Genomic DNA, 24,805 nt, shown 5'->3' on the forward strand with positions numbered 1-24,805 from the left:
CGTATCAGTGCTGAAAATGTTAAGAAGTAAAAATAACTCTTTTATTTTCTAACAGCAGAGAGCCGAGAGCTGCCACTTTTTTTTCGTTGAAGTTTTGCACTCAGTTTTAGAAAATAAATCCACCTTAAATAGTCCGATTTTTACTAATACATTTTTTTTTTAGTGCTTTACCAACACTGGGCATGCGCATTTGGCGTGCGGCTGATTTTTTCATAAACAAATTACAAATTTGACTAAAAACTAGATAGAAACGCATACAAAATGAATGCGCCACCAACATTCGAATCTTTCCTGCTGTACGAGGGCGAGAAGAAGTGAGTATCTTTGGAAAACTAATGCAGGGACACCAGTGCATCATTCCTCTTGCCGTTTTGGCGCTTTGGCAGAATAATCAAAGAGCTGGACACAAAAGTTACGAATGCGGCTATTTTTACCATCAATAAGGAGGATCACACTCTGGGCAACATGATCCGCAAGTCGGTATAACACCATTCCATTGCCTAACATTATTAAAGTGCGTTTTTATATTTTGCAGTCAGCTGCTGAAGGATCCCAATGTCTTGTTTGCCGGCTACAAGGTGCCCCATCCCCTGGAGCACAAGTTCGTCATACGCATCCAGACCACGGCCGAATATTCGCCGCAAGAGGCCTTCATGAATGCTATTACCGATCTGCTAGCCGAGCTCTCCCTTTTTGAAGAGCGTTTTAAAGTGAGTTTTTGCAGCACTTCATATGAATATAGGGCAAAAGAAGCCTTTAGAAAGCGGTCCTCATAGACTATATACGAGCAGATCTCTATCGGCTTAAACCAATATCTATAAGCGTTCTGCTTATTTAACTTCTATCAATGCGACTTTTTGAGAACATGTCTGTTGCGAGCTAGAGGCACGGCACCAATCTTCAGTAATCCGTATATTGGTTAATTTTACTTCATACTTAATAAGGCAATTGTATTTGTATTTTCCTCCACATTGATTGTAGGATTGCGGCCCTTCCGTAAATTCAATTCATTTCGTGGTAGAAATTACCCAAACAAATTATATCGACTACCTTCTTGTAGTGTATCTTCCTGTAGTATCAAATATTAATTATTTAAATTCTCTTCCAGGACGCCATCAAGGAGAAGAAGGAGGGTGGCGATTAGTTATAGCTCTTCGGACTGTATGTACCTTTAGCAATAAAAAACAATAAATATCAACGGTCGTCTTTTATTTTAAAATAATTTATTTTTACACTCGAAAAGTTTACGAAAACAACCAAAGGAACCTGCACTAAGCGTACGTAGCATACACATAAGATAAATGTAGACAAATTAAAATTTTGATAAAACGCTACATCGCAGCCAGGGAGACAATTTGCTCTTCCGAGAGTTTGAAGCTCTGCTGAGGTAAAAGGTTTCTCTATCGGATCGTTTAGGGGGCGAAAAAACAAAACATATAAACGGGTTGCTCGGAAATTGTTCTAACTAATAGGTATCTTCATCAGCGCACTCGCTGGTGTCGTGGCCAAAGGCTGCAAGGCAAAGAAAGTTTCCTTAATTTGGATATAGGATTTCCCTTTGGCAAGCACTCACCTTCGCAGCTCTCGCAGTATTTCCGTGGGGCCGGCAGCTGGCGTTCCTTTTTCTCATTATTGTTTGTTTCGCTGGTCGGCGGCGGCGAGTAATCCCGATCTTCACTAGCCTGGATCGGACAGTCTTCGGTCTCGTGCTTGTCGAATTCATCACAAATGTCGCAAAAGAGACGCGGCGCCGGCTTACGCTTAGTAATTATATCAAAGGCATGTGGTCTGTAAGCAAGGAACATTCCATATATGTAGAACACATCATTGAATCCATAAGATGTAGGGACACTCACTTGGTGAAGTCCATTGGCTGCGTTTCCAGCGCCTGAACCTTGGCCTTGAGCTCATCGTTCTTCTGCTGCATATCCGCTATGATGGAGTTCAGGAAGTTGATCTTGGCCTCTGAGTTTTCCGTCTGCATGGGAAGGATCTTCAAATAAATATAGTTTTTATGGGATATAGGGAAAAAAGAACGCACCTCGGGCTGATCCCCCACTACCACTCTGGGCGACGCTCCGTTGACCTGCGCCCTCAGGGCCAGAATCTCCCGGGTTTTTTCCCGTTCGATGGTCTCCAGCTGGCGACTCATCTGCTTAGACTCGAGGATCGCTGTCTTTTGGTACTCATTGGCCTTGTGCAGCGCTGCCTCCAGTTCATGGACTCTCTTTTGGAGCACTTCCACCTCATGGAACTTATACTTGGCCGAGTCATCCATCTCGTCGATGACTTTCTGGTATTCCGACAGCTGGGCATCGAATTCGTTGCCCTTTTCCAGAAGACCTTGCTTCTGCTGTAGGGACGTTTGCAGCTCCTCGTTGGCCTGCTGGAGTTGACGCAGTTGCTCGGCTGATTTGAGGACCTCCTCTTGAACATTCCTCTCCTTCAGCTGGGCCTTCTCAAGCTTATCCTGGAGCTCGTTGAGGGAACTTCTTTGGCTGTCCAACTGCGATTTTGTTTCCTTTAGTTCTGCCCCTAACTCTTTTACTGTGCTGTCTTTCTTGTTTAGGGCGTCTTGCAGCTCTCCCTTGGCTTGTTTTAGCTGTTGGAGTTGTTCTGTGGTGGCTTCCTGTAGGACTCCCTCCTTTTGCTGGGTCTGTTCGAGTTTCTGCAGGAGTTCCTTGTTCTCAGCCTGTTGGGTATCCAACTGGACCGTAGTTTCAGCTAGTCTTGCCTCCAATACTTTAACAAGTTCTTTCTTCTTTGCCAGAGAGCCTTCAAGTTGTTCATTGTCCTTCTGCAACTGCTGCAGTGCCATCACGGACTTGACGACATCCGCCTGGAATTTGCCAAGCGCCTCATGGGCCTCTTCGAGTTTCGCTTCCAGCTCCTTAATGGATAGCCTTTGAGCGTCCAACTGGGTGTCGGATTTCTTTTCTTTTACCTCCAGATCTGCGGAATGCAGGTTTTTCATTTCTATAGTTTCCTGCAGCTCTATCCTTGCCTGCTCCAGCTCACGCATTTGCTCTGTGGCTATCAAGAGCTCTGCATGTAGTTCCTGATCGCTCTCATTCCGTTGCTGCAGCTTGAGTTCCAGTTCCTTGCACTTCTTCTGCGCCGCCTTCTGCTGGAGATGGGTCTCCTTCAGCTCTTCCTTCATGCCCGTTAGCTTCTCGATCAAACGTTCGGCATTCATGTCCGCCTCCATTTCGAACAGCTCGAAGATGTGGTTCGTTTCACTCTTCTCCGCCTGGAGCACTTCCAGCACCGTGGACAGCTCTGCATTGGTTTCGGATATATTGGCATTGGCCACCTGAATGGCCTCCACCAGGGTCATCAGGTCGCTGATCTTTTGTGCGTCTTCCTGGGCCATTTTCTCCTTGTGTTGGAGATCCGTGTTTGTGATTTCCAGGCGCTCCTTTAGCTCCTTGATGGTCCCCTGGGTGCCGCTGCTCAACTGCTGCTGGTCCGCCTGGATCTTGGCCAGTTCCTCCTTCAGATGCCGGATGGACTCCTCCAGCGCTCCTTCCCGCTGCTCTGACTCCGCTTTCAGCTTGGCCAGAGCCTCTTGACTGGAGTGCAGCTGCTGGCGCAGATCCTGAATCTCGCGCTCCTTCTGCAGCATCTCCTGGCCCCAGGCATCGGCCTTGCTGGTCAGCTCCTTCTGGCCGCTGGCAATTTGCTCACTGAATTTTGTCAACTTCATGTGAAGGTCGCTCGACGAAGATCTTTCAGCCTGCAGCTCAGATTGAAGCTGTTCAGAGATTTGCTGGAGACATTCTTCTAACTGCGAAGCCTCTGCTCGAGATTCCGCATAGTCCTGCGGAAAAAAAAACAGAAATTAAAAATGATTCTTGAGCTTCTTAGAGGAGATCTTTACTTTGTTAACTTCCTTCAGGGCGGCATTTGTACTTTCCAGTTGCCTGTTCTTGGAGTCTACTTCCGCCTGGCTGGAGGCGAGAGCTGCCGCAGCTTTCCTTGTCTGCACATTCAGCTCGGAGATCTTCTCCTCCAGCCTGGCGAACTGCACGTTGCCCTCCTTATCGGACTCTGCCACCTGCTGCTGCAGTTGCTTCAGCTCGTCCTCGACCGTCTTCAAGGCCTCTTTCTTTGTGTCCAACTGCGCTTGGACAGCTTGCAGCTCCAGCTCATTTTGCGCGACAGTCGATTCGTGGCTTGTCCTCAGCAATGCAAAGTTCGCCAGCAGGGTTTCGTATGCCTCGGACTTCTTCTCCAGCTCCAGCCAGAGTTGGGATAGCGTCTCTGTGGACTCGCTTAGCTGAAAATCCTTTTCGGCATTGAGTTGGCTGGTCTCTTTGAGCTTGGACTGCGCCTCGATCAGCTCTCTTCGGCATTCCTCGAGCTCAGATAGCTTGGCGGCCAGCCGCTCCTCCATGGACGATTTAAGCTGCTCGAGTTGCTTGATGGCCGTCAGACTTTGCTCTTGCTTGAGCTTCTCCTGGTCCGCCAATTGCCTAACCTCAGACAGCTTGTGCTCCATTTTCTGCGTCTGCTGTTCGTGCTTCTCCATAGCCTCCTTTATTTGTTTGAGCTCATCGAGGCGCTTCTGTAGCTGAACGCCTCTCTCCTCGGCGCTCGCCTTCTGCTGCCTGAGCATGTCGTCCAGGGCGGAGTTGTCCGCCTTCTGCACATTCAACTGAGTCGTTAGCTCGTCCACCTGCTGGCGCTGCTCCTTGATCTGTTCGTCCCGCATGCGGATTTCCATCTGCAGGATCTCGCACTCTTCGGACATGTTGGCCCGCTGGCTCATCATCGAATTGGAGGCACTCTTCAGCTGCTGCAGCTGCCCGGCCACTAGCGCCAGCTCCTCCGCTTTGGCCGCCAGCTTCTGGTCAAAGAGCGCCTGGGCCTCCTGCGACTGCGTGTCGATCTCCTCCTTGAGCAGGGCCAGTTCCCGGCGCAGATTGTCGATGCCGCTCTGCGACAGAGAGAACTTCTCCAGCGACTCGTCCTTGGCTACCAGCTCAGCCTGCAAAATGACATTCTGCTCTTGCAGGTACTTAAGGTTCTCCCGCAGCCGCTGCTCCTCCTCCAGCTGCTCGGCCAGGCGGTCCTCAGTCTCCTGCTTCTGGGCACTCAACTTGTCCTGCAGTTGGGTGATCTCCTCCCGCAGTGGGCTCTCCTCTGCTTCGTCTGAGGTGGGTGGTGCTGCTTGGGGGGCTAAACTCTGCAGACTGGACGTGCCTGTGGGGGTGGGGGTTCTACTATAAGTATTTGCTTTCTTTTATTGCTTGGTATCTCTTTACCTGACACCAGCTTAGTGATCTTCGATTCCAGATCGTGAATCTTCTTCCTGTACACCTGGGATTGAGCCTAAAGTAGCAAAGGATAGGAAATTAATGGATTTAATTTCAGATCTACAGTGGTGCTCTGTACATTGGCTTGGAACAATGCCACGTTTGTGGAATTCCATGGTAATATCTAATCCCTTATATTCCTTAGGCCTGCTTTATCAGCTGTAGTGTAAAACTCTCTCTCTCTCTCTCTCTCTCTCTCTGTCTGTCTGTCTGTCTGTAAAAACCCATGACTATATCCTCAGATACTTGAATCAATTTCTAGAACAATATTTCTATAAACTGCACCAACTGATAACCTTTGCCATCTCTCCCCCTCCGTATTAACTTTCACTTGGAAATTGTCCATTATTTGTATTTGCATTGCATACTTTTAGATCCAATCAATTCGAGGCATTCAAGGGTTAATGTAGGCAGTGATCGCCACCAATACAACACCATTTCTCGTTTGGCCATAAAGCTTGCACATTTTCTCTGGCAATAGCAGCAGACATAGGGCCATGTCCAATACTGATAAGAAACAATATCAGAAATGGCACAAATATGCAACAAACTCGTGGTTTCATTTTAAAATATTGGCAAATATTAGACTATCTAGAAAGAGAATCTAGAGAAGAGAACGATCATCAACGTAAGCTATCTTTTCTTTTCGGTGTAAATCGAAAATACTCTTTTAGCTATACTCGTAATGTATCTGAAGTACTCTTCGATTCGTTGACCAAGGTATTTAAATTTTTTTTTTTAACAGAACCTGCAATAATACTTATTAAACCGAATTTTTTACATACAAAAATTATTTTTAAAGATTCTTCTCAAATCTACTGTCACGTTTCTTGAGGTACTATTTACATAAATTCTGGTACGTTACAGATACAATAAATATTGTATAGATACTGTATATTTATAATATTCTATTCTGAACATCTTATACGATATGGTTGATAATACGAATAAATCGCACAACATTTTGACTACGACATCTGTAACCTTAGATAACCTTTTTATGCATTTAGTATCAATGGCTCTAAGCCTTTGCTAAGCTAACTGTAATCTTTGGAGATCCCATGCTCATCCATAGTCAATGTACATTGGCAAACACAATTATTGCTACAGTTTCTTACATTATACTCCTCGCTACAGGACTGGGCCTCGTCTATAGAGAACTGTAAATCCTCCGATTTCTTCCGCTCATCGCCCAACTCCGACTCCAATTGGATAATTCTGGACTTTAGCTGGGGGATCGAAGGGAAATCGGAATTAGAAATCAAGCGAAAACAATGAATAAAACAACATTTCAACCTCTATAAAGTGTTTTTTGTATATTGTTAATGTATTTCTCATATCGTATCGTATCGTAAGTATTTAAGTGTATATCGTATATATCGTACAACTAAACCAACAGCAAGAAGAATTCGCTTTCGTACAAAATAATCAAAATGTTTCGACAAATATTCCATTTTTTCCACAACAATTTTTTTAGATTTCATATCAATTTTTTTTTAGCCAAATAAACCTTTTATAAAGGGAAATTCAATTTGGTTTTTTATAACGCTTGGCTTTTTGTATATTATTCATTTTAATTTTTTAATTTTTTTTTTTTTTTTCATTTGTGTGTTTTGAAGATCTCGTAGATATATTTCATTCTTTATTTGGTTTTTTCAGCATAAAACGCTGTGTGCAGACTTCAGCATTGTCTTCCGTTTCCCTTTCTCGAGAATCATCATCGGTTCACCGAACCATTTGAGCACCGTCCCCATCTCGTCTCTTCCGTCGTCTAGGCCCTTCTCGGATCTACTTGATGCGCAGCGGTGTAAGGACACTGTGGAGGATGCAGTGCCTCTCGTGCTTGCCCGACCAGCCGCGGAACTCGCGTCGCAGGTCGGACACCCGGATGCTGTGCTTCGCTATGAGGCGTCTCCAGCGATCCGCCTCGATCAGTATTTGCTATAAAAATCATACAAAAATAGTTTTGTGCAAACAGGATTTCATTTCTCTGGGCTACATCTTTTCAGATATCATTTGGTTTTGGTTTTTGGTTTTTGGTTTTGCGTTAAAAAGGTAAGAATATGATAGATGGTGAAGGGATCGAAGGGAATACGGAGTGTGGGTGTTTTTCTGGGTAGGGTGGGAAAATGTTGTTGCTAATTTAACCCTCAGAAAAAACAAATAGAAAAGTCTTAAACAAAATAATAAGAACAATCACAAACAATTTATTTCAATACGAAACCAAACAGAAAGCACAAAACTGATTCATCATCAATCAAATATTGCCAGTCAGACAGTCAGCTTGTTGAACAGAATAAAACAAACAGATAGCCCCAAAAGTAGTTACATATATTCAGTGTATGGTACAGTGCGTTTCGAAATCACAAGACAGTTGAGTGAAATCTTTAGTATTAAACACATTTTCGAGCTGAAATTTGTTTATCTTGTATGTCTTTCCGGTTTGAAACGCACTGTATGCTTAACCCAAAAAGTGCAAAAAGGTGCTAAAATTTACTGCAAATAATATATATATTTTTTGTGTTTGTTTATTTTCTATAAAGTGTAAATGATAATTGAAGGGTAAAGATTGTTTTGAGTGTGTGTCTGAACGGAGCTGAACTCGGAAAAATGTTTCCGATGTAATGTGAAATATTTCTTTGGAACTTTTATGGAATTATTATTCACGGAAATACTATAATTGAGCAAAAATTAATATTACTTAAACGTTATTTGAGATGCAAGGTAAATCTTTGTATTTTTATGAATAAAGAGAGGGTTATTCATACTGTTTTAATTCGGTTTTTTATCTAATTTTTTTAATTTTAAATCTAGTACTCTTTGATTATAAGGAAATAATTTGCGCCCGCACAAACTGTTAAAACATGATTTTATTTTTTTTTTTGTGTGGAAAATCCACTATGTGGGGAAAGCTTTGTACTGGATTTTTTCCAAATAAATAACAATTTAAATACTTTTGAATAACTTGTTTTCTAGTTCTGAAACGCACTGTATTGCGTTCTTCCACAAATGGATTCTCCTAATAACCTTAACCCATTGTTAGCTTTACTTTTTGACCAAGTTAAATACCGTTGAACCCCCCAATTAGGCATATTCATGCCTAGTTAGACTTGTGAAATTTGTACTGTTCTCAGTGTTGAAGTTAGTTCGGAGATGAATCATTCTGGGAGGGGGGAAATGACTGACAATTTTGGGATGACTTTTTGTGGCTTTTCTGAGGTTACGCATACAAAAATAAAACGTGTCAAAAATTAAATTGTTAAATTAACAACAACAAAAACCAGACAATGAGCCGTAATAATAAAACATAACTGTGAATAAAAAAACAGAGTTAATTTAAAAGAAAAGAACCAACAAAACAAAGACAAAACACAAGACAAAAATCAAAAATCAAGACAAACAGAAGGATGGAGGGAAACAGAGACATTAAGGGAGAACCAACAAACCAACGAAATAAAACGGCCAGACTGCTATTACATTATACAATTTCCACCCGATCCGATTCGCATGGGATCTGGTAAAAATCCCATGCGACTAGAGGGCATCGATGGAAAATGTATCGTGTGTAGCCGCCCAATTTCTTCCTTGATGTTGTGGATTGCATTCCACTTTGCTGTAGATGCCATGTGTGTGTGTGTGAGTGATGTGTGTTGTGTGCGTGTGTGAGGGAGATGACCGACTGCTTCTTAATGCAGCTTTTGGGAATTAAATATTGCATTCCAACAACGAAATGATCAGCCCCAAAACGTGGAGTGCAATGCAACGAAACAACACACAAATTAAATTGAGAAGCAACTCTACATCTGCCACAAATGACTGAGCAAACATTGACTTTGAGCCGCTCAGGGGGCTGTGGCTTCAGCCAACTGGAAAAAGTTTCTTTTTATCGCAAAACCAAACTTTCTTCGTCTTTGTCTTCTGTTGTTGTTGTTGTTGTTGTAATGGCTGCCTTGCTGTGGATGTTGTTGTTGTTGTTGTTGTTGGAATAGTTGTTGTTGTAATGCTGCTGCTTAGGGTTGTTGGCTGCCAAATATGATGTTGTAGCTGTTGCTGCTTCTTGATCTTGTGCTGATTGGGTCGATAGGGGCGACTGCGATCCGCATATGGCAGCGGCGTGTACATGGTATCGGTGAAGATAATTACCTCGTTGATGTTCTTCTGCAGCTGCAGCGCCTGGTTCTGTGAGTCCTCGCGATCCAGTTCGCGCTCCATCATCAGCTGTTCCACGTGCTGTTGCTTCTCGCGCAGGAGGTCCTTTAGGTTAGAGTGGGAAAGAGGGAGAGAACACAAAGAAAGAGAGAGAGAGCACAAAGCAAGCTTATGAGACGCTCGAGGACACAGTTACAAATACACAAAAAGAGAGAGTAAAGGCAGAGCGAGAGAGCACAGATAAGGCATGTGTGTAGGTTGTAGGGTGTATTGTATGTACAGGGTGCAGCATTTAGCAGAGAACACAGGGTGTATTGTTGTTTTTTGCTTTACCTTTTACCGTTGACATTGTAACACACAAAAACATGCAAAGAACAGCAACAAACGATCAACGATTTCAACAGCAAAAGCGTGCAGGAAAAATATTTGATTATTGTATATTTTTTGATTTATTTTAAATGCAATAAAAAATTTATATATAGTGGGGGGAAAAGAAAACCACACATAAATAGCGTAGGAAAAACATATAGAATATATATATATATATATAGGCATATGCGTATTTATTATTAATTTACATATTTTGTTGTTGTTTGGGTGTGGGTGTGTTTGTGTGTGTGTGTGAGTGTGTATTAGTATCTTAGGTTAGTTGTACGCTTACTTTCTAAGGGTTAAGCCACAAATGCACAGAATTTAAAATACATATAAGAATGCTTAACCCGTTAACGTCTGCTTGGATATAGGTATGAAAAAGTTTTAGAGGTGGTCAAATTATTTTGAAGACTTTAAAATAAATCTAAATAATTTTTTAATTTTTTCCTAAAATAGCTACAATTGATGTAACTATTATTGAAAACCCCAAAAAAATTTTGCAAAATTTTTTAAATTTTCATAAAATACAAATTGAAAAAAACATTTGTTAAATACAAATATAAAGTATCTATTGAACCTGAACTAAAAAAGATTTAAGGCAGAAATTTATGCAAAAAATTGTTTTTTTAAATACATTCCCAATACCCTAAAATACCCCAAAATAAATCTCATTTATCATACCAAAACACCAAATATTTTATCTCAATAGAGTTCAATTTCCGTAATAAAAAAAAAACAAACACCTGTCAGACGTTAACGGGTTAACAGGCCAACTAACAGTGAGTACAGCTAAGTGCACTGTTAACTAACAGAGCACTGCAAACCAAAATAAAAAAGAGGGGAGTTGGGGAAAGGGAGGGACTAACAGCGAATACCAGACACACAGACTTTGTTGTAGGATTTGTCGTAGTTGTTGTTGATTAGCATACCTGCATGGAAAATTGGTTTTTCGGCGTCGTGCCAATGGGTCTGACGGGCGTGCTCGAATTGCGCTGCTACGAACGGAACGCAGCGGAATGTGGAACGAAGCAGAACATGTGGGATTGCGATTAGAATTTGAACGCGTTAGTACCAGAGAATCAATCAGAACAAGGATTAAATTAATATAAATTAATCAACAAAACTGTAAACGGTAATTGTGTTTTGGGTTTTGTGTTTTGTAAAGTGTGTTTTTTTGTGTGTTTTCTTGGGGGCGCAGAGGGCTTTAGCCTATTGAAGAGGGTGTGTGGGTGGGTGGCGCCGCCTTATACCTGAGCATTCATGCGCATGCGCGACGTATTCGTTGTGGCAATGCTGTTCATGGTGCCGATCGATGTGAGGGATTCCCGCGACCCGGCGCGTGACAGACGAGATTTCTTCGACGACGGCGACAGTGAAACCTTGGCAATCGGGACAAACACCCCATACTTTGGCTTGCACTCAAAGTATCTGTGGGGATGACATGAAATACTCTTGGATTAATATCTTAAATGCGATCTCTTTGCAGGATTCTTCGGGTATACCTTATACCATCTACAGCTCCGTCGTTCTTTCCGCTGGCCTCGTCCAACTCAACACCGCACCAGTTGCCAGGGGCAAAGGAAGTCTCGCCCAGATATCGTAGAATTCCCGGACGACTGCCAAAGCCCGATGAGACAATCACACGATCGCCCACAGCCATGCCGTTCTCTGTGGGAATAATGCAATAAAATAAAATAAAATAAAATGAGTTTCCTCTGAGGATGGGTTCAGGGATTTCGCACTTACTGCCTATTCCAGGACTGCGCATCATGGAGCTGCGGATGCTGGCCGTCGGCGAGACTGTTCGCGAACGTTCAGGAGAGTTTTTGGCCAGGGGCGATGTGGGTGTAAGGGCCCCGGACATGGGGTACACCGTGAGACGCGTAAGTCTCGAGAAGATGCCGCGCTTGGGCTCGCACTGGAAGTACCTCTTGCCCGCCACATAGCCATCGTTTTTACCTGTGGGAAAATCGGAATAGAGGCGGGAACTTTCGGTGGCAGCAGCTGGCTTACCATTCGGCTCGTCCAGGACAATGCCCGCCCATTCGCCGGGTGCAAAGTGTGTCTCGCCGATGTAGGCTATCTGTCCGGAACGGAGACCACCAACCCATACCTTCTGGCCGATGATAAACTGTTCTGTGTTGGCTGTCAGCACGACGCTGTTGTGATCTGTTCGAGGAGAGTCAACGTTCATGATTATTCCGAGTCATCAATCACAGCAAACCAGTTAAAATTGGCTTCTATCTCCCACTATATGCGATATAGTATAGTATGTTCTACTTTGGCATGATGTCATATGCAATTTGCATATGCTCTCGTGCTCGTGCTTAATGGAAAACCATTCACAGACACAGATCGACAGATTCGATCCCCCGCATAATGTGGACGGCTATAAACGGCTTCTAGCTGTGTAAACTTGACATTTTCAATCTGCTCAATATTCAGTTTCTAAGGCCTGTACCCCGTAGCCCCCCAGCAGAACTCTAAAACTTAATTTATTTTGAATGCCCATTTATCCATTGTGCTTCTAGGGGGAAAACCATTAAGTGGAAAATAACAGATTGCATGCTATGAAGTCAGCAACAAGCCGAACAAGTTTATTCCGTTGCTGGTTTTCATTGCATCCACATACACCCCCTCCCACCCATCTATATCCCCATCCCCATCCAATTCCACTTCCACCCACATTCTACGTTTAGTTCTGGCAAATTGTTCATAATGTTTGCTGCACCCGAGCTGCGCTTAAAATTGCTGCTTGGGTTTTAAGTTGAAGTCCGAGTTCCGATTTCCGATTTCCGAGTTCCAGGCAGAATTATAAGATTTTCCCTTGAAATATTATATTTAAAAGTGTGAAATTAAACTGAGCTTCAGCTCAAATTATTCATCAATTTTTAGCACTACTCAACAAAGTCGCACATTTTTTGCACCTGAACGAAAACGACTGTTTCTGAAGGCGAAAATTTTAAATGAATTATGTTCCTTTTATTACTATTATTTTATCTGTTAACCCTGGTGTTAGGATTTCCAAACAACAATATTAAAGCGTTTTTTCGCCTGTGTTATATAAAATACATTCACTAAAATTTACATAAAACACGAAAGTTACAGCTTGTTAGCCATATTCATGAATCCCAAGCCTCTTAATCTCTTTTTTTTTCCATATATTTCGGATTAAATTTCGTCTAATTTATTTTGCATTAAAGCGTAACAGTTTTGCCCCACATTTCGTTAATAAATCCAACCCTTTCTCTGTCCAACAGAGCTTCTACGGTTTTAAGTATCTTTTGGTGGAAATCCAGCGAGACCTTGACATCCAAAAATTGTATACTATAATGTCATGCAATCTTTTGGCTCATTAGACACACGACAACATCCACAGCCACACCCACAAAATGAGGCAAATGCAATCACGTTTCTGTCATTTGCCATTAAGCTCATTAAGCTTTGTTAATTTGACAATATTTTGGACGAAGATACAACCCCCAAACACCCTCTTCCCCCCTCCTCTCTCCTTCCTCCATTTACATTCAAAAGTTGGGCCAACAGTTGGGCCATAAATGCACTTTAACGTTCGCTGCCAAATGACCGTTTAAGGTGCGAACAAGTGGCCTAGATACATACTGTGTGCACACACAAGTGCCACCTGCGCAAATAGTTAGAGCCAAACATGTTGCGCAGATACAAGATACAAGACACAAGATGGCAAATGCAACAAGTATCTGCGCGGCCAGGCCACCCACAACCGAATGCTTACCTGAGCTGCGACGTCGCCCAGTGGCCTCTAGATAATGATCATCTTTTGGATTGCAGAAACAGAAACAAAAACAAAAACAATAACGCACACATGAAACAACAAACAAGCAAACAATAAACAAACAAAAATGCAGAAAGAGCTATCTTCGGCTCGGACCGAAGTCTAATGTACCCTGGCGGTATAATATAGTCCCTAAATTTGGGCAAATGGTTTATGGAGGTGCCTTTAATGCTCATAGAAGCATTAAATATTTTTCTCCTAAGAAGTTCAGTTTGTTCTTAATTTTTTGTGAGAATTAAGAGATCAAATTATTTTATTTGGATCTCTGTTGACAGTATCTCTTGAAGAAACTTCTATAATTTTCACTCGTAAGAACTGTTATAAAAAATAAGACTTGGCGCTAAAAAAAAAACCAATTCAATCTTAAAAAAAAATAAAATTAAGTGTTTACTTATAAAACCAAAGTTTTTACATAGAAAAAAGCAAAATTTAAATACAATGTACTTTTATTTTTGTATGACTTTCTTTGTAGAAATAATTTGCACGGTTACAATCGGACAGATAGGGATAGTTCTTAATATTCCGATATCCCAAGAATCACAATAACGAGTATAGTATCTCCTGCTAGGGTACATACAAAAAAAAGTTATAGCTACATGCAGCACCGATGGGGGGATGGCGGGGTTCGTAATAGAACTTACAAGATGTGCGACTTCCAGTCTCGGATTTGATCGAGCGGCGCGAGAGCGAGGGCGAGGGCGAGGCCGCATAGCGTTCCCAGTCGGATGTGGGTGAGAGCGAGGAGCGCGTGAAGCGCTTGACAGTCTCTTGATAGAGATCTATATAGGCACCAATATAATATATATATGTATATAGAATATAATGAACTCTGGCAGCAATTCGCATGAAAATGCATTTGCGAATTGCTTAGCGTGGGTTTTTAATTTTTTGTGGGTGTTAAAAAACTGCAACCGAGAGAGCAACCTGCAAGTGAGCGGGCTGATTTTTCCAGCTTTTATGGCTGCCTTTTCCGCTTTGGTTATAGGATATTTATGAGGCATATAGTAAATATTATGTGATCGGTTATTGTGTTGGTTAAAAATTAACGCAGTTGTGAAAGTTTTGCGCAATTTGTTTGCTTGTTGTTTGTTGGTTGTTGGTTGTTTAATAAGCTCTTTGAACCGCAAGCAGCAGGTTGTGGTAAGGGTTAGACGGTAATCTGAGATGTTGTTAGACCTCCTCAAATTTTCAGAGAAAGAGAAAGAGGGAGAGAGAGATGTTTTGTGTCTGTAGGGAATGAAGAAAAGTTAAGGCACAAAAATAGTCTTGGATTCTGCCAGAAAATACTCCTAAATATGCCCCTAAAAATATTAAATAATTTTCTCTAAATGGAATTCATTTTCTGCCTAAAAAGGCAAACCCTATGAATAATAATTCGAACTAAATTTCACTTTAGGCAGACAGGAAATGAGTTCCAATTAAGATACAATATTTTACATTTCTTAAGAACTTAGTTTTATAGTTTTTTGTTCCCCATACATTTTATGATGTATATAAAATGTTTTCAACCCCAAATGCCTCTCGAAAGCCGCTTTAGACACCTAAATATCTTCTCTATACACCAGAGACAATCTCCAAAAGACTTTTGCCAGAGAAGCAGCTTAAAGAATCTTGTCTTTCATGGTGTTCATCGTGTCATTCCCTCTCTACGACCGACACAAAACGTTCTTTCACTTCCCATTCCCAGGCCAAGCGACTTTCAAAATCAATTTTCGCCAAAAAGGAGAAAGAAAAGCATAAATCAATTAAATTGTCGACAGTTTGGTAACGTTTTTCTCAGAGACGGAAGAAAGAAATGAATGCCTTTTTGAAGAAAGACTTTTGCGAAAAGATACACAAACAATAAACGTACAAAGATACAGATACAGATGCGCCCGCTGTAAATCTTTTCTTTCAATTGCACGATTTCGGTTTCCGTTTACTATTTTTTTGTATTTTCTGCGAAATCTGCGGCGTGTCTTCGTCTACGTCATGTAGTTAATTGTGTTTTTGTCAGTTGAAATTGCTTTTATTTCGTATCTGTGAGTTATGGCAGACATCATGCTCTATGAGTATCTGGTGGATACTTTTATTTTCTGGGGGGCATCTGCTTTTGGCTAATCAACGAAATGACATGGCCAGGAGGCAGGGCTCCGGCCAAGAGCCCAGAGCCAAGAGCCCGCCCGTCAAGGTTCAATTGTGTATCTGCAAGTGCGGCTACCAGTCGCTACTGTATCTGTATCTGTATCTGTATCTGTATCCCGCTCTTTCGTGGGTCTGATCGGGCAAGACAATTTGTTATTATTTGCCATTATATATCATGACGGTGGCAGCTTTTAAAAACTATTTTTTCTTCTTTTTTTTAATTATCACAATTGGCCGTTGTAAGTGTATGTATCTGTATCTGTATCTGTTGTGGCCATGTATCTTTGTATCTTTTGTGTGTGTTTCCCTTTTTTTTTTGTATTTTGCAAGCAAAACTTTCACTAATTGTAAGCCTCTCAAAAAAGGGGGAAACCTTTTATCTACAACTTCCAGAGAGTATCTCTGTATCTATAGCTTATGTAATGATCAAAGCCTTCTGATAGATTGCTAATTAAACCTCCCCACCCCCTGGTAACCTTCTCTTGATATTTTCCAACATTTAACTGTGAAAAGTTGCGTCTATCGGTGGGGGCTTCTAAAAATAAACTTAGATACACCTAAATGACAAGCGATTTCCTTGCAGTTGACATTCAGTGTCGCAGCTAATGAACTCATGTATCTGACAGATACACTATGATTCATCAAAGCAAACCGCCTCTGGGCCAGACCCGATCCGACCAGACCAGACCAAGTGGAGTGTGGCGCCGCGCCGTGCCGCTGCAGCTCCAATGGCAGCCCGGCAGTCCGACGGCAAGACAGCGGCTGCGACCCACTTTGCTCACGATTCTGGCCAAAAATACAAACAAAAAAGTGGCGAAAAACAAAGCGAAATATTTCGTCACGTCGTCCATTTATGGGAGGATCGTCGTCGATCGTCAATCGTCGTCTGTTGCCTGCAGCCGGGCGATAAATCAGCCAGATCAACAGCCAGTGTCTGGCCATGTCAATAGTTTATTATCTTTTGAGATGATTAAACAACATTTAATTAAACTAAACTCTCTGTTCGGTTCGGCGTTCCAGTGTGGGCTGCCACTGCAGTTCTGAGTCTGGGTCTCACTTCAGTGTGGGTTTTCTTTCAGCCCGGAGTCCAGTGTCCGGCCTGCCCACACACATCTCTAGATCGGGCGGCATCGGGCATGACTTACATGACTTTTCGGCATGTTAAATGCAAATCTTTCACCCTCTCTCTCTCTGTCTGTATCTGGTAAATGCCGACAGAAACTGATTATTAGCTGCTGCTGTAGCTGTATCTGCCGCTGCCGATCGACAATCGGTGCTCGGTGATTACTGTGGGCTGAATAAGCGCCTGAGCACGCTACAGTGTGGCCTGTTATTGGGGGGAGAGTTTGGCTTATAAATAACTGGGTGTATAAATATCTCGGAGCTTACTGTCTGCACCTGTTGCCTCTTTTGTTTCTCATATTTAATTGTGGTTACAAAATTGCATTCTTTGAACATTCTTCCAACTCCCTGAACCAGAACTTACTGAATTTTAATTTTAATCTAATACTACAGCTCCCTTGCGAGGATTCTACTGTAATGTTACACATCCAACGTAAGCCTGTGACTGGCAATTTGCCATTCAGTTGCAAACAAATCAGCTGATTTCCTGCATTCAAGGAGTACAATTCCTATTAATCTTTAGATATGTGATCTAGGACCCAAACATTGTTTGTTACAAAATTAAAACACTCTGTACAATTTCTCAGATGAAGAGTCAGGAGTATTCATGGATTAAATCTGTCGTTTTTATGAATCAGTCAATCAAATTTAAGTATTTCATTGTATAAAATTCAGCTTCGATTCAATCAATCCATATACCACCAATCTGTTCGCTTATGGGATACCTTCTACGCATCATGCTCCAGGTCAGGGTCAATAAAATACTCCTGAGATCTAACCGACGCCAGACTAGATCCAATGTACCGCCGTATAACTTAAAAACCACTCAATTCCACCACTCAACAATCTAATTGCAATCTATTAGATAATTGCTATCTAATCAATCTGTCATGCCCTACTATAGCGTGACACCCGCTTAAACACGTCAGTCAAAGCATTCTATCAATGAACCTTCCCTAAACAATCATCACTGTACATTGTCTATAGAATTCACTATGTTTTTTTATCTCGATTGTTCATCGTTCTGGGCGCACAATAATTGCATCAATAATAAATTTATATATATAAATATTTATTTTTCAGTCGCTTTAAATGTTAAATGTTTTCGCCGGGAACCTTTTTTTGCTGAATAGAATTTCACCTAATAGAGAACTGGTTTCCAACGCCCCCTGTGTGCCCCACGGGCAATAGATGAACTGAAGATGCTTACGTGACTGTCGATCGGGTAAAGGCGTGTCCCATATATAAATTATAGATGTATATTCTATATCGTTTGAGACTGTATGTTAAGTAAATAACCAAAAATATTAGTGGGGAGGCTCAACCGGTTGGACTTGTGCCTGTGCCTTTGCCTGTATCTGTATCTGGGGATCTCCGACTGGATTGTGTTGTGTCGCGTATTTCGCATTACAATTTAAATTTGTTTAAGTTTCAGAACGTGTTTGGCATGAAAACGGGCGATCGTTTTTCATTTGGCGAGAAGGGCAAACAGTTGAATGGACATTCCATGAACACTCTTGGAAGCGGTCCGCCCCTTCCACATCCACATCTATAAAAACAGTTTTTTAGCCTAATGAAGTTCCGTGAAAACCCTAAAGGCAAAAAAGCGATTAAAATCATGACTGATCGTAACCGATTTGATAGGCCGAAATGGGCTCCAGATACGATCGTGGGATCACTGCGGCATTCGAGTAAAGATCTGGCATACACAAGTAGTTTACTCAATGAAAAATTGTATCTGTTCTATAATATATATTTTGTATATTTTGCCATTGAGGAAGATCACTGAACTGTCGAAAGGCATTGTCAACGAAAATCACATTGAGGTATACCACAGAATACGAGAATATAAATGGAATACATTTTCATTGCGGAACAGTCGCTCAAAGTAAACCAGATAAGATACGTTATCTACAGAAATGCAAAATCCTTGACTATAAAGGCAATTCCATTTATTAAATAGTTAATTATCATTCTAATATCACCTTTAACACAACCAAAATGGTTACTTTTAATCTAGTAAGAATTCATCCATTATTTCAAATGAAAACGAAAATGATTGAAAGCTATTTTGTATTTATGTATCTATACCCCATCTTTCCTGGTTATAGTTGTTTCTACAATTTTTGATCATTACTTAAGATAGTACTTATCTATTAAAATAATCTAATTTCGGTTAGATACAAAATAAATCTAAAAATCTGTTGGGCAAATACACCATAGTCTTGTTATTGGGGAAGTATGTATGAAAACTTCCATTATTCTACTACTATTATTAACCATTATTACATAGAACGGAGCTGTAAATACTCGTATATCACTGAGAATCGTTTTAAGAGATTCACAATGGATTAATCATGATTAATTCATTCGTTATGTCATAAAAAAAAATATAGTTTCACTAGCTTCCAGAAAATGATTTCTAGGAAAAAAACGTACAAGTTTAGTATTTTCCCTGAATTTGTTGGAGTATTTCCCCTGAATTTGCTGAACAATTTTCTTTGAATTTATGAAAGTATTTTCCCTGACCTTATGCTCATGCCACCCACTTTTAACACACATCAAATATGCGATTCTTTTTATTGATCTCCCAAAGTATTTATGATTTATTATTTCGATTCGATTAATGTGTGTCCCAATTCCCCAAACAAGATGTTAACACAGATGTGTTAATTTCGGGCAATCGCGCAAGCAAAATTAATTGAAAATTAATTATAAAGTATAAATTAATAATGTCATGAGCGGAGATTATAAATGGAACGCAGTCGAGTAAAAGCCAAGTAATAACCAGGTGTCAAAAATGCAACAAGTAAATGTGTCAAAGTGTGTATAGTGTACAAATGTGTATATATTTACCTGTGTAAGCCGAATTAATCGAACTCAAATTGTCATCGCTTTCACGACTCATGCTGTTTGTGTCTGGAAATAAAATCAAAAAGCGCAAAGAAAAGAAAAGAAAGAAAACGGCGCACAAAAAACGCAAAGTGAGCATTAAAAAATTAACAGAAACGTAAAAAAATATAAAATTAAATCATAATTACAGCCAGCGGCCAGGCAGGGGCCAGCCAGGGGCCAAGCCAATTCAGGCGCGTATTCAGGCCATGGTAACGGGGCCGCCCTCTGCGCTCTCTCTCTCTCTCTCAAAGAAAAGCCAACACAGAGGGCAAAATAGCCAAATAGCAAAGTAGCAATTAGTAATGGGTCGCTCTGGCAGATCTCAACCTTAACACCGCCCAACCTTAAAGGTGGCCCATTCCACTCGAAACAGATTAGATAACTGTGTGTGTGTGTGTGTGTGTTCGGTAAAGGTATTCCAAGGGGGATACGTTTGTTGGGAGATTACTTAAAAATAGATTACACTGTACTGTACAAGAAGAATGTCTGGGAATGTCTGCGAATAAGCGGAAATTGTAAGCATGATAATCGAAAACAAACCCTAATAAAAGTGGAGAAGTTTCGTGACATAGTTTCTCGTGTTTTCCAAAATGTAGACTCGTACTTTCAATACAGAACTAATGAAATTTAAAACCATTCACTTATATACAAATAATTCAAATTTAAAACGCTTTAAAATAAATAAATTCAGTTGTAAGAAATTCAGGAGGCTAGATTTTCGATGACGCTCTTTCCTTACGACTGGGATCGAGCCGCGGACCCGAGAATTCAATAACCAAGTACATGACGTGTGCGTGACGATGAACTTTACTCTGTTCTACTAGAGTCAAACCTATAATAGTCGTTGTTATAGAAAAGCCGTTTATGGCAAGCCAATTTCCACAGATAATAATCGTTATTTCGATACTTTGATAAATGTCTCATCACTAATAAATGCCATATAAATAATTACTCAATTTTACAATGAGTAAATATTGTCAATTGCAAATATTACAAAGGAATTTTCTTTGATTTATACTGCTTTCCAGATTGCAAGTCTCTCTGTGTGGAATTTCAACAGATTGGCCAATTGCCAGTCACGTGTAAATGCTGAATGATAGAACTGGGAATGGAACCGCTTTCCTTTCAAGAATGAAACCAAGTCTACACACTTTTCTTGCTGTTCGGAAAAGTTTAAAGACCTTAAACGGACTTCTTCTTTCGAGGGACCCCCTACTAAATGAAGCCCATCCCCTTCAATAAAAGATGGATGATCAAACTCCCAGTTAATGATGACATTAATGTCCGTATTTAATGGTTTACCCCTCCCCGAGTTTCAAACAGTTATAAATTGCGACACGCCCACTCTAAAAGTCTGCGATCCAGCGTTCCAGCGATCCATCGATCCACCGCTCGCACGATCCGAGCCAAAATGGACTTCAATTGCGTGTGGGTTTTGCACAATCGAATGCCAATGTTTATGGCCACTGACCAAATACAAAAGCAAACGGAATTACGCTGTCCAGAGGCATTTTAGCCAAAAAGCATTTTCAAGACTCTTTTTTCCATAATTTGACAAAATAACAAAACAAATAAACGGATAATTAAGTTGCCTTTTTTCCACTAATGCTTATCGGTAGATCGGAACACGCGTCTCCCCTGTCTGTCCGAATAATACAATAATTATTCATAAATAAATAAACAGAAATAAATTGGGGAAAAAATACTATATGGAGTGGTTGCTTGTTTGTTTTATTCTCCACTCGTTTGGTTGTTAATTGGTGGGAAGGTAAACACACACACAAATATTCCAAAACTCAATCTACAGCTTCAGTATTTCGGCAAAAGTCAAATGTCAATTTTCGAATATTTATGCTGCATGACGTGCAAGTCTTTGGTTTTTCTTTGATTTTTTATGGGTCACTCCGTCCGTGGTGTGGTGTCCGTCTAGTTTCGTTCTTTTTCTGTGTGGAACCTGTTCTTAAGTTTATGCAGAATATTGATGGATTGCTTTGCATGATTTCGCTGAAGATCGCTAATCACTATGCTGCGGTGTAGCTTTGCCCAGTTATCCAATAAAATATTTGATGCAAGAGAATGGACATTGATTTGGGTTACGGTTTCGGGTTCAAGACATTTTTGGGAATTTATTGTGGAATGGGAATCATTAGTTACTGTTGCCAAAGGTTCTTCTAAACTATTCACTACAAAAATGTCTCGAGAATGTTTTTAGCCATTTTATAATGTTTTTTTTCTGACACTGGGACACAAAAATTATTGCTAAAATATGAATTAATGTCAATGAAAATTTATGGTTTAACTCAGTATGAAATATTTTCATTTTTAAGGCATATTGTAATTCTGATTCATTTCAATATTATTCTATTAAAATATCTACAGGCGTATAAAAAGCATGATACGTTTTGCGTCATTCGAAATTTATTATCTGGAAATCGTTACAATTGGCTTGCTGCAGCTTATTGGCTTAAATAAATGCTAACAATGCAATGAGATAAGATTGCAAAACATTTGTTTTGCATTAATATTTATGAAGGATTACTTTAAGATCAGTGCTCCTGTTCAGTGATGGAAAAACGGCTGTTTCAGATCCTTAAGCTATCACTATATGACACTCCTAGATGTGCTAGAGTTTAGAAGAGTATTCCATCATTATTTCTAGTTAACTCTTTACATCTTTAATGGATTTATCTCATAGAGTAGACCCTAGGACTTTAACAATAGATCAAATCCATTTTCGAACCCCAAAGACTGCCATAAAACCTTCCTACCAAAAATCAAAGCCTTCGTCCTTCTACAACTAAGCAGTGTCTCGCTCTGCGACTCTCTCTCTTTCTATCTCTTGCTCCCAGTGTGGCTTAGGAGTTATATTTTTCTCCTGGAACTCTTAGAACTCCCCAGCAGATCCTTCAATCAATGAAGCAAAGAATCATCTTTCATATTTGATATCACACTAGCTAGGGGGCAAAGCTTCACTTCACAAATTGTTTTTCCCCCCAAAATATCACTGATCGTTCGAGTAGTATGTATTGTATTTTTGTTCTGTATTTTTTAAGCTTAACACTTGAGGGGGCCCCCACTGAAGTATGACTCTCCTCTCGAGTGTTTCGCCCCGAGAATTGTGTAAGTGACGTGTTAATTTATTTGACTTTTGCTTTTGAGTTTGCTTTGAGCTCCTGCTTCTCTCTCTCTCTCCCTCTCTTTCTGTTCTTATTGCTGAATGCAAAATAATTAAAACCACTCGAGTGTAAGCGAAACAATAAAAACCAACAAACCTACAAAAAGTGAGAATAAAAAGTGCTTAAAATGGCTGTTTAATTGTTGGTGGAAACCTCAAGCGTTTGGCTGGCAACTGAACTTTGTTTAGCTTTTGAGTTCGAGAATGGAAATTGTAGGCAGAGCCGGGGAATAGGATGGGGGGTTTTGTATGGATTTACACCCAACGAGTGTAGACCCGAAGCCACAATTAGTAAGAGGTTCGGTTCTGTCTAGAGGTTGCAAAAAAAAATAAATGTTTAAAGAACCTAAGAGATTGCTGTTTGCTGTTTCCCTTTTCTTGTGGGTTTCCAAATACAAAACCAAAAATATATCAGCAAAGACTTCTCCAAGTTTTAACCATAATTATATCAAGTGTATTTTCGAAGATACTTCTGTTCTATTTCAGTATAGGCTTCTTGAAGAGCCCTCTATGCCCTGTGTGGTCCCCTAATGAAAGCCTCCATTAGGCTTATGACAAAGACCAGCGGGCTGGCCAATAATTCATTAGAAGCATGAAAACATCTACGAAACAAAGCCAGCAAAATGGTCAACAAGTAAGGGCAATAATGGGTTTGTTTACACGCAACAAATGTGCCCGAAGAAGGGGCAACAAAACTGAAATATCATTTCATAATCTCAAAGAAAGAGAGAAAGAAACCCCAAGGGAAGGGCGGGAACACCCTTTTCTTGAACTTTTCTTTACGGCTGATTACTTTTTCCATTCAGTTGAGCAAACTGTAATAAAATTACCGCTGGACGGGAGAAAGAAAAGTAAAAGGCAACCGACAAACTACCCAATAATAAATAATAAAAATCATTTTCGAGGCGTGTGAAATGCAATTAGCCAAAAGAAAACACCGTTTATGGCAATTAGATGGCCATAAATGAGCGGCTCAAACACATCAGCAACAATTGCATGGCAAATGAGGGCCAGCGGCATGGTGCGTATACGTGATGCAAACAGCATCGGAACAGCATTACTCATACGCCACCCACGAGTGCCCCGTGTGCCGAGTGCCGCCCGCCTAATGATTGTAGAACAAACACAAAGCTGAGATCATTCAAACAGCAAAAAATATAAATCAAATATACCGAATGGAACGAACCAACACAAGAGGGCATATATTTTTGTACACAAACCAACTAAATTGACTGGAATGACGCCAGACAGATCTTTATTGTCTATGAGGAGAGACACACAGAGAGAGAGAGAGAGAGAGAGCAAATATATAAGCGGATATATTCTCGTATATATACTATAGTATATTCCATACAGAAGTCGGTGTTCTGCTGTTTCGGCAGCTGGGATGAACAGCGCTGCTTTCTGTCAAGGCCTGATGATGCCTGCCTCCAAAATGGGCTTTATGGCACGCCCACCTGTTTACACAGGTGGATTGTGTAATCTTCATACTATATATACTTCCAAGTATATCCGTACATAAATGTGTCACATTAATCATTTGTCTGTCTCCATATTTCAGTTACAATTGTGTAAGCAGAAGCTTCATATATTTCGTCTCGCCTTTTTTGCGTTTCAAATTTTATAATTTTTGTAATATTTCTATCGATGATATCTGTATGAAAATCTGCCATAATCAGACATTTTATAAAATTTTTAACAATTTCCCGACATTTTTATGGGGTTCTATGGAGCACTTTTTCAGCTGTATAAATTCTGGAAATATGTCTTCGTATATTATTCTAGATATTGCGTTGGATCAGATATTACAAGTAGGGTAATCTACGTAAGACAGAC

General features: G+C 40.6%; 2 protein-coding genes across 7 annotated transcripts in view; one reads left to right on the forward strand and one right to left on the reverse strand.

Moving 5' to 3' along the window:
- Positions 1-131: 131 nt before the first annotated feature.
- LOC108162029 (DNA-directed RNA polymerase II subunit RPB11) lies at positions 132-1,198 on the forward strand. The gene is made up of 4 exons (XM_017296547.2): positions 132-314; positions 387-476; positions 536-710; positions 1,109-1,198. The coding sequence occupies exons 1-4, from the start codon at positions 262-264 to the stop codon at positions 1,142-1,144; spliced, it is 354 nt and encodes a 117-aa protein (XP_017152036.1). The 5' UTR covers positions 132-261; the 3' UTR covers positions 1,145-1,198.
- An 8-nt stretch (positions 1,199-1,206) lies between these two features.
- LOC108162024 (restin homolog) overlaps positions 1,207-24,805 on the reverse strand; it is a 32,512-nt gene continuing 8,913 nt past the window's right edge. The window contains exons 3-18 of one of the 6 annotated variants that reach the window (XM_017296517.2): positions 19,756-19,818; positions 14,295-14,432; positions 13,594-13,635; positions 11,853-12,008; positions 11,586-11,798; positions 11,342-11,507; positions 11,090-11,267; positions 10,769-10,834; positions 9,462-9,572; positions 6,437-6,547; positions 5,268-5,334; positions 3,881-5,205; positions 2,042-3,820; positions 1,857-1,993; positions 1,574-1,788; positions 1,207-1,533 (exon numbers count right to left, since the gene is read on the reverse strand). In XM_017296517.2, the coding sequence (XP_017152006.1) occupies positions 1,466-1,533; positions 1,574-1,788; positions 1,857-1,993; positions 2,042-3,820; positions 3,881-5,205; positions 5,268-5,334; positions 6,437-6,547; positions 9,462-9,572; positions 10,769-10,834; positions 11,090-11,267; positions 11,342-11,507; positions 11,586-11,798; positions 11,853-12,008; positions 13,594-13,635; positions 14,295-14,432; positions 19,756-19,818 (4,835 nt within the window). In that variant the 3' untranslated portion in view covers positions 1,207-1,465. Of the gene's footprint in view, positions 1,534-1,573; positions 1,789-1,856; positions 1,994-2,041; positions 3,821-3,880; positions 5,206-5,267; positions 5,335-6,436; positions 6,548-7,106; positions 7,260-9,461; positions 9,573-10,768; positions 10,835-11,089; positions 11,268-11,341; positions 11,508-11,585; positions 11,799-11,852; positions 12,009-13,593; positions 13,636-14,294; positions 14,433-19,755; positions 19,819-24,805 lie in introns of those variants that run through there. The other 5 variants (XM_017296520.2, XM_017296534.2, XM_017296533.2 and 2 more) reach the window with 5 other exon arrangements.

This window comes from Drosophila miranda, chromosome 4 (assembly GCF_003369915.1).
Source record: "Drosophila miranda strain MSH22 chromosome 4, D.miranda_PacBio2.1, whole genome shotgun sequence".
NCBI lineage: Eukaryota > Metazoa > Arthropoda > Insecta > Diptera > Drosophilidae > Drosophila > Drosophila miranda.

What these genes read in the sequence shown, in the direction of transcription:
- LOC108162029 (XM_017296547.2), top strand. Translation starts at nt 262, where the DNA reads ATGAATGCGCCACCAACATTCGAATCTTTCCTGCTGTACGAGGGCGAG. An exon ending in CTGGGCAACATGATCCGCAA is followed by an intron (nt 477 to 535) that starts GTCGGTATAACA and finishes TATATTTTGCAG; the next exon opens with TCAGCTGCTGAAGGATCCCA. An exon ending in TTTTTGAAGAGCGTTTTAAA is followed by an intron (nt 711 to 1,108) that starts GTGAGTTTTTGC and finishes ATTCTCTTCCAG; the next exon opens with GACGCCATCAAGGAGAAGAA.